The following is a 13,572-nucleotide window of genomic DNA, read 5'->3' as shown; positions in this document are numbered from 1 at the left end:
TTTCCTTCTGCATCTTGGGAGGATTCCATCCATTCCTCTGCCTGTGCTCCTGATCCATGCCAGCCTGAATCTGTGTGTTCCTGCCTCCAGCTCCCAACTGCTGCTGACCCCAGGATTCCAGCCTGGACCTTCCCAGGTGACGTGAAAGTTATTGGGGGAAAGGGGGAGGAAACATGGAAAGGGGGAGGAACATAGCATGACTTTCCTGTATATTTGTATAGATCTAGTAATTTTTCCTATTTATCATTACTGTTTCATTAAAGTTGTGTAGTTTAGTTTCCAAGCCATAAGTCTCTCTCCCTTATTCTCTCTCCTTTCTTTATCAGGGAGGAGAGAGAGATTAATAGTGAGCATCTGTTACTTGGTTTAATTGCTGGGCCAGTGTTAAACCATGACAACTGGGTACCTGAGAAGGAGATCTGGATCCTGATATTAGAGATCAGCTGAACACATCCATCCTGCTCCCTGTGGTTCAGGGCAAAGCCACCATAGAAATGTACGTGGGAACACATAAGGTCACCTGAACATAATCAAGGATTTCGCTTCACTAGATGATAAAAAGGGTAATTGTTCTACATCCAAGCTCTTCTTCCTCAGTCTCTTAACTAAATCATTACCTTGCACTCAAACACAAGCAGAAAAAGGGCATTTTTTTTTTAAATTGGCATAAATACATCACTCCCAGATGCAGGCAGAGGCAGCTGTAACCAGCATGATACCAGCACAAAAGGCTCACTGGGCTGAGGGGTATTACTGGTTTTTTGCTTGCAAACAGCCCTTTCCCCAGAGACCTCTCTATGCTCTGTGTATTCTCCCTGCATATGCCAGCAGCAAAGTGGAGGCTTTTTTAATAGAGTTACTAATAAGGTCAAATTCCTTCAGGGCTTTTCAGAGTTCCCAAGGCACTCAAGGAGGGGTCCAGCTGCTTGCAGGGGTTTCCCATTACGGTCAGAGACACAAGTTCCATCATGTTTCCAGTTAAAAGACAATCTTGGCAGATTTTCTCTTTAACATGACAGGGACAGGATGGAGTTCTTCACAGTAACTTTACCTTCACAGATGCTAAGCTCATTTTTATAGACCTTAGATGGAGAGAAAGCATGTGTTTACCATGGCATGGTGTGTGGAGTCTAGGGACCCTACACTGGGATGTAGGGTAACACAGGTTAAAGGGCTGCAAGGTCACAATACCTCAGACCTGAGCACCTAACATAGCTCAAGCCTCTGCAGAATCCTAGAAACTCACTAATAGTGGACTTTATCTCCTCAACACTTCTACAGGAGTACAATGTCTTCTTTTTCAGCAAAAACAACACAGACTAAATTACTTGGTCCCTTACCTCATGGCAGAGTCAGAAATGCATGTGATTCTCTATTAGACCACCCCTCCTCCTCATCTTAGATCTCAGCTTTTTAAAAGTCTCATCCTGAGAAGTGGTGGGTTTCTAAATTCAACCCAAATATGCATTTTCATTACCAAGAAAAAAAATATATATAAAAAAAATCTGAGTTCTTTTTCACTGGAGGAGGAGGAGGTAAAGATCCTTCCCCACCTTTGAGGCAAGTGAGTTCTTCACTCATCAAGTAGCTGATGCTGGCTGGATAAAAATAATCACAGCAAACTTAGCCAGCACGTACTTCCTGGGAAAAGAGCTCTTTCCAAGGCTCAGGCTTGAAAAATATCATCAGCCCTGTGAAATTCAAACAGAATAAATCTTCCAGGTGCAGAACGGAGCTGGGTTCTGCCTGATGGGAACTGGATGCTGCCACCAAGTCTGAGTCGTATGGTCATGTTTGTAAGATCAGCTTGTTGCAAGTGTTTGGGATCAAAGGCTGTCACAGAGCAGCCCTCCCCATATCCTAGGGCTGTGGAAACATGCAGGGAAATGTTCTCTAGCTAGAGGAAGCTTTGATTTACAAGCCATGATGTTTTCACCTGCTGCTGAAGGAACAGAGTTGCCTGCTGGGCAAGGCAGGATCATGGAAGGAGTAAAGTTTTTGGAGGAGGTTTAGGGACTCTGCACTGCTCCCATGATTACTGATGGCAGCTGGGAGCACAACCCCCTCACTTCAATGCTCTAAATATGTGCAGGACTTTTTTATTTCTTGCACTGTGCTAAGGGGGAGCACAGTGTGAATATGCTTTACTCTGGTTTGTGTTGCAGATGGATCCTCCATCAGTTCCTCCTGCGGGACAAGTGACAGCCACAAGCACAACTCTCCTACCCTTTCCTGCATCACCAGAGCTCTCTCCCATCCTGTTGGGTCACAGGATTATAGAATGGTTTGGGTTGGAAGAGACCTCAAAATCATCTAGTTCCAACAACCCTGACATGCACAGGGACACCTCCCATCAGACCAGGTTGCTCCAAGTCCCATCCAACCCAGTCTTGAATACTTCCAGGGATGGGGCAGCCACAATTTCGCTGGGCAACCTGTGCCAGTGTCTCACAGTGATGAATTACTTCCTAATGTCTCACAGAAATCTACCATCTTCCAGTTTAAAGCCACTACCTTTTGTCCTATCACTCCAAACCCTTATAAAAAGTCACTTTCCAGCTTTTCTGTAGCCCCTCCCTTCACTCTAAGATCTCCCCAGAGCCTTTTCCTCTCCAGGCTGAACAACCCCAACTCTCTCAGCCTGTCCTCATAAGAGAGCTGCTTCAGCCCTCTGATCATCTTTGTGGTCCTCGTCTGGATTGACTCCAACAGCTCCATGTCCTTGTGTTGGAAACTCCAGAACTGGACACAGCTCACACAAAGCAAAGGCCACGTCACCATAAGCAGAAACCACCTGTAACACTGGCAGCATCCAAGAGGACCAGCCAGGTCTTGCTGAAAACACTCACAGACTTGGCCAAACACTCCCAAATATAGCTGGGATTTGAAGGATGGAGCATGGTGAACTGAAAGACCATAGCCTCATTCATCTTTCTCTTAGTTAAGCTCACACACCCACCCTCCACTCAGGATTTCAGCCTGCAGGAGAACATCAGCATCACCAGATATACTGTCCTTTACCATACACAGAGTGCCCAAACGCCTGGGAAAACCTGAAGAAGACCCCATGGTGAGTCCCTCACCTCTCATCCCCCACCATGCAGTCATCTGCTGTCCCAGAGACAGTTCTCACCCTCTTTTTGCTGCTTACCTACACCCTCTAGACCTCAGCAGCACCAGGAAGACCCCAGCAACTCCAAGCATGCAGATATTTGCTCCTGTCTGACAATTCTGTCAGTTTTAGCACTATTCACAGCTTAAAACCCTGCACTGGAATTCAGAGTAAAGCTACTTCAGCATGCCCATCACTAGTTTGGCATTAAACTGTGCTGTCCTGAGCCTGCTCATGTAGCCAGTTCCATTTAAGACCTGACACTGGAGGAAGGCAGCAGACTGTAGGCTACACTCTAGGATCCAACACCTTATTTCCTTGGGCAAAGCTCCCTGTTTTTAGAGATAACAAGGCCAGTTTGAAACCACTGGGGCATGAAAGCACCCTAGATAGCATGGCATGTGCAGTCCTGCTGTCACACCTCACCACTTGTTCTTAGCTACAGCTTTGCTCTCCTAGATCCACTGCCTCCCATCCCATTCCCTACAGCCACAAACTTGCTCTCAGCCACTCTAAGTTTTGGGACTATACACTTGGGCAAAGAGGAGTAAAACTTCACCCTTTATGTCCTTAGATAGTTTTGCCTTACACAGACATTCCAAAGCAGGTCCTGTTGCTCAGTGTGTGCCTGCTGCTGCTTGCTCAGCAAGGACAGAGAAGCAGTGTGCTTGGGTAGAAACCCATCAAGTTTCGCTGACTCAGCAAGTTCTCACCCAGCAGCTGAACCACCAGCGTGCCCACTCTTAGCCCATCCCAAACACCACATGAAAAAGCTCTGGGCTAACCTGTTAAACACATCTGTCCTGGCTTCTGCTGCCTGGCAAGTGAGGGGTAACAGTAACACATGCAGGGACATCTGTCAGCTCAGAGTCCTGTTAGGGGACTTGGGAGTCTTCTGCCACGGCAGGGTAGGAGGTTGTGAACTACTCAGTTGTGTTGCAAGTGCTCAAATTTTCCCAGCAACACAAGGAAGGCACTCACCACCCTGCACAAACAACCTGACTGGCCTGATTCCACCTGTGGTTTCCTATAGACACCCATCATCTCTGTATCATATTTCCAAGCAGTGGCTTCACATGCTTCCATTTGAATAGTATTTAACTCCTTAAGGGCACAGGATCAACAACTGGGAAGCCAAAGATCCCCAGATACAGCTCAGATCCCAGCTGAAGCTTCCCCGTTTAGCCCCTTCTGAAACTTTCCCCCCTCTAGAGGTAATTCTTTCAGGAAACCAATCCATCTCCCCTCATCTCTGCAGAGAAGGATGCTGAGGAATGCTGACCATAGGATTTCACACTGTGGATGTTTGCTCTCTCTGCCACAGATTAAAAAAAAGCCATTTCACATTGGCTCATGAACAGACAGTTCTAGTAAATGCTTTCAAATTCACTGATCTTTAATACAAGATAAGTAAAAGACTACAATAGCATGAGAGTAAAGAAGCTACTTAAAGGTACCATAAGTCAACTGTAACATGATGCAACTTAACAACTTGCTTTTTGAATTTTCAGCCCTTGCTTTAATGTCAGTTAAAGTTTAAATGCAATGTCAGAGCCTGACATGGCCACAGATGGCCCATGATACTCACAATAATACAGACAGAGGCTCAGTGTAAGAACCATCAGGACAGAAAATTAAACAAGAAACTCAAGGAGTACCCTGAAGTACATGATCTGATGAAAACTGCTAGAAGCCTGCAGCTTGGAAATTTGGCTAAGTGTCCTGGTTTGGGCCAGGATAAAGGGAATTTTCTGTCTTGTACTTTTGCTTTCAGCTAAGTCTCTTGTAAGTAGCTGCACTTGCTGAAATTAACAGCAAGTTTCTCAGACAGTGTCTGCTTCTGGGACTGATCACACTCCATGTTTAGAGTTACAGCTGGAGACTGGTGTGCAGAGTCAAGGACACTGCTCAGCTCTGACGAACATTTTACCCTCCAGAAGGAATAAAGAGGTCCCACCTGAAACCCTCCTTTGGGGAGGAATGGACAAGATAAATGACCAGACTTGACCAAACAGAATATTCCACCCCATACACATCATACTCAGTGTACATTTGAGGGATCACGAGGGTCAAACCCCTTCCTGCTTCCCCTTCTTCACCTGCTGTTTGCTTTGACATCCTGGGAGGATTCCATCCATCCCTCTGCCTGTGCTCCTGATCCATGCCAGCCTGAATCTGTGTGTTCCTGCCTCCAGCTCCCAACTGCTGCTGACTCCAGGATTCCAGCCTGGACTTTCCCAGGGCTGCCCTGCAGCCTCGATGGTGACATGAGAGTTATTGGGGGAAAAGGGGAGGAATGTGGGATCAATTTTCCTTTATATTTGTATAGATTTAGTAATTTTCCTATTTATCATTACTGTTTCATTAAAGCTGTGTAGTTTAGTTTCCAACCCATCAGCCTCTCTCCCTTATTCTTTCTCCTTTCTTTATCAGGGAGGAGAGGGGGATTAATAAAGAGGATCTGTTATTCGGTTTAATTGCTGGGCCAGTGTTAAACCCTGACACTAAGGTATCCAGCTGCACCTCAGTGAGTTGCTTGTGATGAAGCTCACAGCTGATTAACAAGGGACCACACTTCAGCAAAGCCCCCGTGGCAGGTTCCATGTGCCAGTCCTGGTTTTCCCAATCAGGAGCTGTGCCAGCTCTACTGTGATGACAGTAAATGAAATCCCCCTGTCCAGATCAGGGCTCTGTCAAGCCATCCCCCTGCTTACCAGTCATAGGCATCCCCAGGGTTTGGTATGGGCACTCCAAGCTGCCTCCTTGGGTCCTTCCAAAGGTAGCAGAATAAATGGCTATGACCATGCTCTTCTTACAGCTTAGCCTCAGCTTGTCATCTTCACAGGCTACTTTACTCTTGTACTCATCTGGAAGGAAACAAACACTCAATTACTCAGCTGATCCAGAGGCAGCCTTCTCACCTCCCCCCCTGGTGTGAGCTTCCCAGAGGCAGCAGGGATGGATTCTGGGCACATGCCCAGGGCTGCACATCAGCTGCCAGCACAATTCCAGCCTTCCAGCTGCATTTGCTAGAGAAGCAATGATCATTTGCATTATGCATTCTCTTTCTGGAATTATCAGCACATTTAATGAACATATTTTAACCTAGCACTTGTCAGTTCTGGTAGATAGCCAATAATTTCGTTTTGCAGACAAATAAGTGAGGCATGGTAATTGAGTGATTTCCACATGGTGATATTAGAAGCCTGTGGCAGGAGAAGGTAAAAGCCCATCTTTGGGCACCATTTTAATCCACACATAAGTCCTTAACATGCCAGGCATTTACTCTACATCACAGCAGCTCAAGTAAAACAAAAACATAGTTATGCTCAATGGCTTTTTTCACAGCAGTTCACCCTTCACAGCTTTGATAGGAGCTATGCCAAATGTGGTAATGATTGAAGCTGCTCTTGCCTGCTTCAAATACAGATTTGCAAAGCTGCTCCTCAAGTCCTTCTTGAAATAGTCACTGAGAATGCAAAACACACCCTTGCTGTCCTAAGGTGCTGCTCACAGAACACTCACTCACTTTACCTCTCTCAAGGAGACTTGAAAATTATTTCACAAGAAATCACATGTCATTTCTTTTTTCTTTACTATTATTATTTGTATTATGGGAACCCCTAGAGGTCCCAACTTAGAACAGTCCCTGTGTCTGTCAACACACCACAGAAGACAAACACTGTTTTGAAGAGCAGAATCTTTACAATTAGACATCTACAGGTCTGAAAGAAAACTGAATGCCCACCCTGGGCACAGCCAGGAATCTAACTTCAACCTCCCCAGCCTCTGTGGAGTGACCTTCTTGATTATGTTATTTACCATTAGCACCCAGACTGCTTAACGGGAAGAGTCCCTAAGCCAGGGTAATCTTCCAGGGATGATAACTCATTTTATCTTAAATGGTCCAAGTTGCATCAGGTCAAAATTGTGCCACAGAGCACACACTGATAACCAAACAGTGTGGATGTGCAGCCAGTGCCTGGGTGTTCCCTGGCTCTGTATCATTTACTAGCACAGATATGACTTCAGTCTCTCACTGTCACTGGTTCTCTATATCTAATATATGTATTTGAGATATACATATGTATATTAGCTAATAATTATTTTTAATAATTTAATATTTATGTATTAAAACAATTATTAGATTAATTATTATAAAATTAGTACTTCAGTTTAATACTTTAAGATTTACATCCTGGCAGCTAGCAATTAATGTGACATTTTTTACTCTATTGTAACTATAGGTTCAAGAATCATTTTTCCTGATTGGAGACAGGGAGGAATTTTCCACCAAAGTTGAATCATAAAAGAATTTTAAGTTGAAAGACTCCTCCAAAGGTCATCTGGTTTAACCCCTGGTCAAAGCAGGACTAATTGCTACATTAGATTAGGATTCTTTCCAGAAGAAATTGCACAGAAAAAAATATCTACCAAAACAGGCACGTGCTAATTTAAAAGAAATGTCTGAAAATTAACAAATTCTCATACCCAAGTTGAAAGTTCCTACTGGAAGTCAAAAAGTACCCTACTCAAAATAGTCACTTGGTCATCAGAGCATCTGTCCAGAGTGGGAAAATCCTGGCCCAAACTCTCACAGCCTGACTGAGAACCTTAAGCCTTCCCACTATTCCAGCAGCTAATCTTCCTTCTCTCTTTGCAACCTTTTACAAAAAACCTCTGAAAAATCCTAATTTTTGTCCCACTGCAAGGAAACTTTCAACTCTCTAGAATATTTTTTGAATGAGAAAACACCTTTTCACCCATTCCTGTACATAAAGACAGATTTAAGACCTTACTCATGCATAGAAGAATATGTCTGAAGAAGTCACATCCTCCAGCAATACCTACAGGGGTAAACCCAGGAGCAGCTGAGTGTGTAGAATAGGGCCAGGAAGCAGGAATAAAAGTTCTTTTCATTATCAGGATATGTAGGGAGAGAGGAACCTAAAAGAGCTCTGAATAATCAATCATTTGATCTAGGTAGGTATTTAATCCACAATCACCATGTAGGCATCTGAATAATACACTGAACATACTAAAGTTTTTCTTCATCTATCATTGTCTTCCATATGATTTTTTGTCTCTTATGAGAAGGAAATAAAAAAGCTTTATACAGTGTAAAGCCTAAGAGAATATAATAGAACTTTAAAGACTGAAGAGATTTCTTGTTTTCCTTAGGAAAAAAACATGGACTCAACCTAAAAACACAAAGGCATTAAACTCTGCCATAGAACAAGTTATACATGGTTAATAAAAAAATATCTGAAAAGGAAAAATACTTGTGACTAGCTGAAATGAAATATGACATAGTTGATAAAGTTTAGGAAATTATCAGTTTTGAAATATTCAATGAACAAGTGCCAGCATCTTCTGTGAAGGTCTTATTTCTTACAAGGCACCAACTCAATATCCTCTTCTGATTTGGTTATCATTAGCTACATTTCCCAATTAACAAGTATAACTGATCACTTAACCACATGTCCTGTGGACCCATTAAAGGTCCTTAGAATATTTATTAAATTCTGTTGACCATTCAAAGTCAGAGCTTGTCACCTGAAAACTTGACTGGGATTTACAGACAGTGATTATTGCATTTAGCCCCGAAGGGAAGCACAGACATTGACATCTCTGCTGAAAGTCAACCCAGATGGCATGAAGGGGAAGGGGAAAGGGGAAGGGGAAGGGGAAGGGGAAGGGGAAGGGGAAGGGGAAGGGGAAGGGGAAGGGAAGGGGAAGGGGAAGGGGAAGGGGAAGGGGAAGGGAAGGGGAAAGGGGAAGGGGAAGGGGGAAGGGGAAGGGGGAAGGGGAAGGGGAAGGGAAGGGGAAGGGGAAAGGGGAAAGGGAAGGGAAAAGGGGAAGGGGAAGGGGAAGGGGAAGGGGAAGGGAAGGGGAAGGGGAAGGGGAAGGGAAGGGAAGGGGAAGGGGAAGGGAAGGGAGGGAAGGGAAGGGAAGGAAGGGAAGGGAAGGGAAGGGAAGGGAAGGGAAGGGAAGGGAAGGGAAGGGAAGGAAGGGAAAGGGAAAGGAAAGGAAAGGAAAGGAAAGGAAAGGAAAGGAAAGGAAAGGAAAGGAAAGGAAAGGAAAGGAAAGGAAAGGAAAGGAAAGGAAAGGAAAGGAAAGGAAAGGAAAGGAAGGAAAGGAAAGGAAGGAAGGAAAGGAAAGGAAAGGAAAGGAAAGGAAAGGAAAGGAAAGGAAAGGAAAGGAAAGGAAAGGAAAGGAAAGGAAAGAAAGGAAAGGAAGGAAAGGAAAGGAAAGGAAGGAAAGGGAAAGAAAGGAAGAGAGAGAGAGTGAGAGAGAAAGAAAGAAAGAAAGAAAGAAAGAAAGAAAGAAGAAAGAAAGAAAGAAAGAAGAAAGAAAGAAAGAAAGAAAGAAAGAAAGAAAGAAAGAAAGAAAGAAAGAAAGAAAGAAAGAAAGAAAGAAAGAAAGAAAGAAAGAAAGAAAAAGAAAGAAAGAAAATGATACAGTCTGTAGTATTCCAGCCTCCCAGTAGTTCCCTTAAGCTTGATTAATGGAGAACAGATGCTCTCAGTGTTCCTGGGCAACCTGATAGAAAACTGGACAAACAAACATATAGAAAGGGATGTTAAAGAGGACAGAAGCTCCTGAAAGTATTTTCTGCTGCATAACATTGCTGCCTTAGCCAGGATGAACCAAGGCCAGCTGCCTTTCACAGAGACACTGGAGGCTCCAACGCATTGGATATGGTGAGGACTGGGCCTGATATAAAGGAAATACAGAGCTAAGCATCATCCATATGTTCACTGGTACTTCAACCCATAACAGCCTTGTGTAAATATTGAATAGAACCAAGGCAGAGTAAGTGACATTAGTGATCTGGGACTGGAATAAATCTGCATTTTTCTCTCTCACTCTCCCAAGAAGAAGTGGCCTCCTGCAGATCAGTCACAATCTGGTCCTAAGCCTGCTCTAACTGTTACAGTCTGGATATAATTCAGGCCAAATGCAAACATTTGTATTAGTGGGTTTCATGTTTCACCCTGAAAAATTAAACATGCTTAAATGGCTGAGGAAAGGTGGCAGTGATATTCAGCAAATGGCTTACTCAACTCTAATCCCCCAAGCAGTCATTTGTAGGGCAACAGAGATTTACCATGATTAAGATATTTGCTAAGGATAATATCCCTTTTATTACTGCCTCTTTTCAGAGACATTGGCTTAAATAAAACTCAGCAGAGAGAAAGCAAGGAGGGAACAGCTGCAGGCTATTCTAGACACATTTTTAAAGGTCATTATATGACATGATTATAACACAGCTAAAACAATTGAGAGAAAACAATTATAGATGTTTCTAATGGAAAAATTGGCTCTCTCAAGCTGTGAAGTGAATAAGATGATGCTTTGAAATTAAAGGATGAATACAACAATACCAAAATATTGACCTGTACCAAATACATTTACTCAGAGTCTTAAGGACATTTTTACCTATGGTCTTCAACACGTTTCTGGATAATCATGACTGAAAAGCTCATAACTAAATTTCAGTGTCTGAAATTCTATAACACTTCAGTGATAAAAGCTCCTAAAAAGATTGGTGTCTGTTTAGCAAAGTAGTGGAAGGCATCAATGCCAGAGGTCTACCTTGCCAAAAATTGGTTTTTTTCACCAGAAATTATAAAAGAAATTTATTAAATTTCTCTCATTAAAACATGCATGCTTCACATCATCAATGCATAATTGATTCTATTTCCCAGATCAAAATACTGGAAATACATGGAAAAAGAAATATGCTTTACTCACAAATCCCTAAAGGATTTAAATCAGGGATCTGAGCAAAGAAAGAGATTACATAGCAATCTGAGATGGCCTTGCCCATTTTCTTATCAGGTCAAGAATTTTTTCCACAGATTATTTTGTCTACTTTACTACTGTCAATTAATAAAATCTCACCCAAATTGCCATTTCAAACTGAACTGCACTCCATGTTACTCAATAACTTCTCTTCAGCCCAATTTTTGCCTGGCTCACCCACATCCCACCTTTTTTAACTGTTCCACTGCACCCCACCCAAACAAAACAGATTTCTTGCCTTGAAATTCAGAACTCTTCATTCTACCCAGCCACTTCACCAACATCTCCCGTCTTTTGCTGATAAATGTATCAACTCCAGACCATAATTCAGAGTCAGAGAGGACAGGAGGCACCTCTGGAGCCTCTCCAGACCAACCCCATGCTCAAACCAGAGCCAGCCAGCAGTTGGTTGCTCAGGGCTGTGCCCAGTCACATTTTTAACACCTCCAAAGATTAAGACTCCACAACCAGATTGGGCAACTTGTTAATTCTGTGAGAGATGAGGAGAGTGAGCACCTGTTATTAGTCTCCTGAGGGAATTGGGAAGATCACTTTCTAAGACAGGAAACCTCTCAATCACTAGTTCAGGTGCCTGTAAGCAGCAACCTTGAACACGAGTACCAATGCAAAAGGGCTGCTCATGAACAGCTTGGAGATACCCATTCAGTACCCTGCCTGGTAACCTGTGATCCTCACTTTGATATATTTTTATTTTCTCCCATAATTAGCTAATTCCCAGGGCCTTCTGTAGGAAATAGAGAAATCTGTTGGAGTGCTCATAGATTTAAGTCCATCCTCTCAAAAATGCATTTGATAAGGGCATCTCAAAGCAGACAGAGCAAAGGTGCCTTGGACTGCTTTCATGTACTCTTACACTCTTCTGTGAAGAAGATACTTGGACTAAGAGGATATTATCCAGTTGGGGTTTCCCTTCTAACCTCTTCCCCACACTTCTGTTCCTGTGTTCCTGTATTTACACACTTCATTTCAAGAAAGCATTTTTTTGGGGAGTTTTGCATCACCTTTTAAATGGGATTCTGGCCTCCAAGCCCTTGAATCTAGATAAAAGTCCTTGAATGTAGATAAATCAACATGGACCAGACTCACTGTGGCAAATTTTTACTCTTTAGGGCAATGAACTTGCTTCTTGGTTTCTTCCAGTTTCCTTCCACCATGCATCTCATATCCTGAGTTCTGGAGCTTCCTTCTCATCCATATGAACATGCTACTTGTAAGAACTTTCTGTTCATCTCAGGATTTGAATAAATCCATATTAATCAAGGCAGCATTCCCTTAGGCAGGATTGGGTGAAGGAAACCTTTCCAGGACAGCAAAGGTCTCCAGATTCCTCAAGTATGGATTTTCCTCTCACTCCCCCACAAGTTCTTAAACCGGGGGCTACCTGGTCATTCCCTCATTTCAACAGCCAGGATCTAAAAAGTATCATCCCCTTTCAGCTGGAGCCCAAATGAGTGATGAAGCCACAAATTCACATTCATACAGAAATATCTTTTAACATTATTGCAGTTCAATTTTCCCTTTGAGAGGCTTTTTTTGTGAAGATGCTGTAATTTTACTTTTTTAGCCCCAATGGCAGGGAGCACAGTGCTTACTTCTGCAGAAGTGAAACCCTGAGAGATACAGCTCAGCTGACAGTGCAGGGCTGTATCAGACAGGCAGTTTGTCAGCTTCAGAAGTACCCTGAAAACTCAAGAGTGCCAAGTGCTGGAGGTCTGAAACAGTTCAACAAGTAAGAAGATTGTTCTTTGCAAACGACCTTGTCAGATTGCTTAAAATCCCACTTCTGATGCACCCATCCAATTTGCAGTGTTTCCCCACTGTCACTTTCATTAGTCTGAAGCAGTTGTCTTTTTATATTCAGCTCTGAGAAGGCTGGCAGGGTTGCAAATGAACTGCTACATTCCATTCCCAAAACAGAGCTCAGATGTACCTCCCTCACTTTCCTGTTGGACAGAGGTATGTGCTTATCTCTAAGGAAGAAAAAGGGAACAGCATTAAATTGTACATGTTGGGCTGTGAGAGAAGAGTTAAACAAAACCCTTGGTGGGCAGGGACAACTTTAATTCTCATTCTACTTTTTCCATTAATGAATTTGGGCTGGTTTTCTGAAGCAAGCATGACCCACTGGTGCTCTATCACCTGAGCCTCTGCCTCACCCATGATCAGTCCTCTTCCCAAGGACCTGAAAATTAATCAGAAACACTGAGATGACAAATATAATTAAATTACTATACATTTTAGCAGAACTGATAGCCAGTTACTGAAGATAGCCAAATCAGTGTCAAAGCTGGTTGCAATTGCTGCACCATCCCACCAACCAACCAGCATGTATGACATACCAGGCCAATTAGTATGGATCTAAATCCATAGGAGAAGCCTTTGTCACTGCAATGAAAAGGTGGGTGGGATGTACTAATTACTTGAATATTACTTGTACTAAAATTACTTGAATAGATAAGGAAAAAGATTTCATTAGCACCACTGCTCATGGCACTTCTGTTCTTCTCTTCCAGTGATGGCATAAATCTGGAGTAATGCTGCTCAAAGTTATTATTAAAACAGCTGAAAGGCAGAATTTAGTCTTAAATCATTAAAAAGGTCTTCTCTAAATGTTAAAATAATGGGAATAA

General features: G+C 42.9%; 1 protein-coding gene across 1 annotated transcript in view; it reads right to left on the bottom strand.

The window, feature by feature from the left end:
• The window catches only part of EVA1A (eva-1 homolog A, regulator of programmed cell death), a 205,021-nt gene that overhangs the window by 116,787 nt on the left and 74,662 nt on the right, over positions 1 to 13,572 (bottom strand). Inside the window, exon 4 of the mRNA XM_008490720.2 lies at positions 5,827 to 5,979. Coding sequence (XP_008488942.2) covers positions 5,827 to 5,979 — 153 coding nt within the window. The remainder of the gene's footprint in view (positions 1 to 5,826; positions 5,980 to 13,572) is intronic.

Source organism: Calypte anna, chromosome 3, assembly GCF_003957555.1.
Source record: "Calypte anna isolate BGI_N300 chromosome 3, bCalAnn1_v1.p, whole genome shotgun sequence".
NCBI classification, from domain to species: domain Eukaryota; kingdom Metazoa; phylum Chordata; class Aves; order Apodiformes; family Trochilidae; genus Calypte; species Calypte anna.
This window is presented reverse-complemented; position numbering and strand designations above follow the sequence as displayed.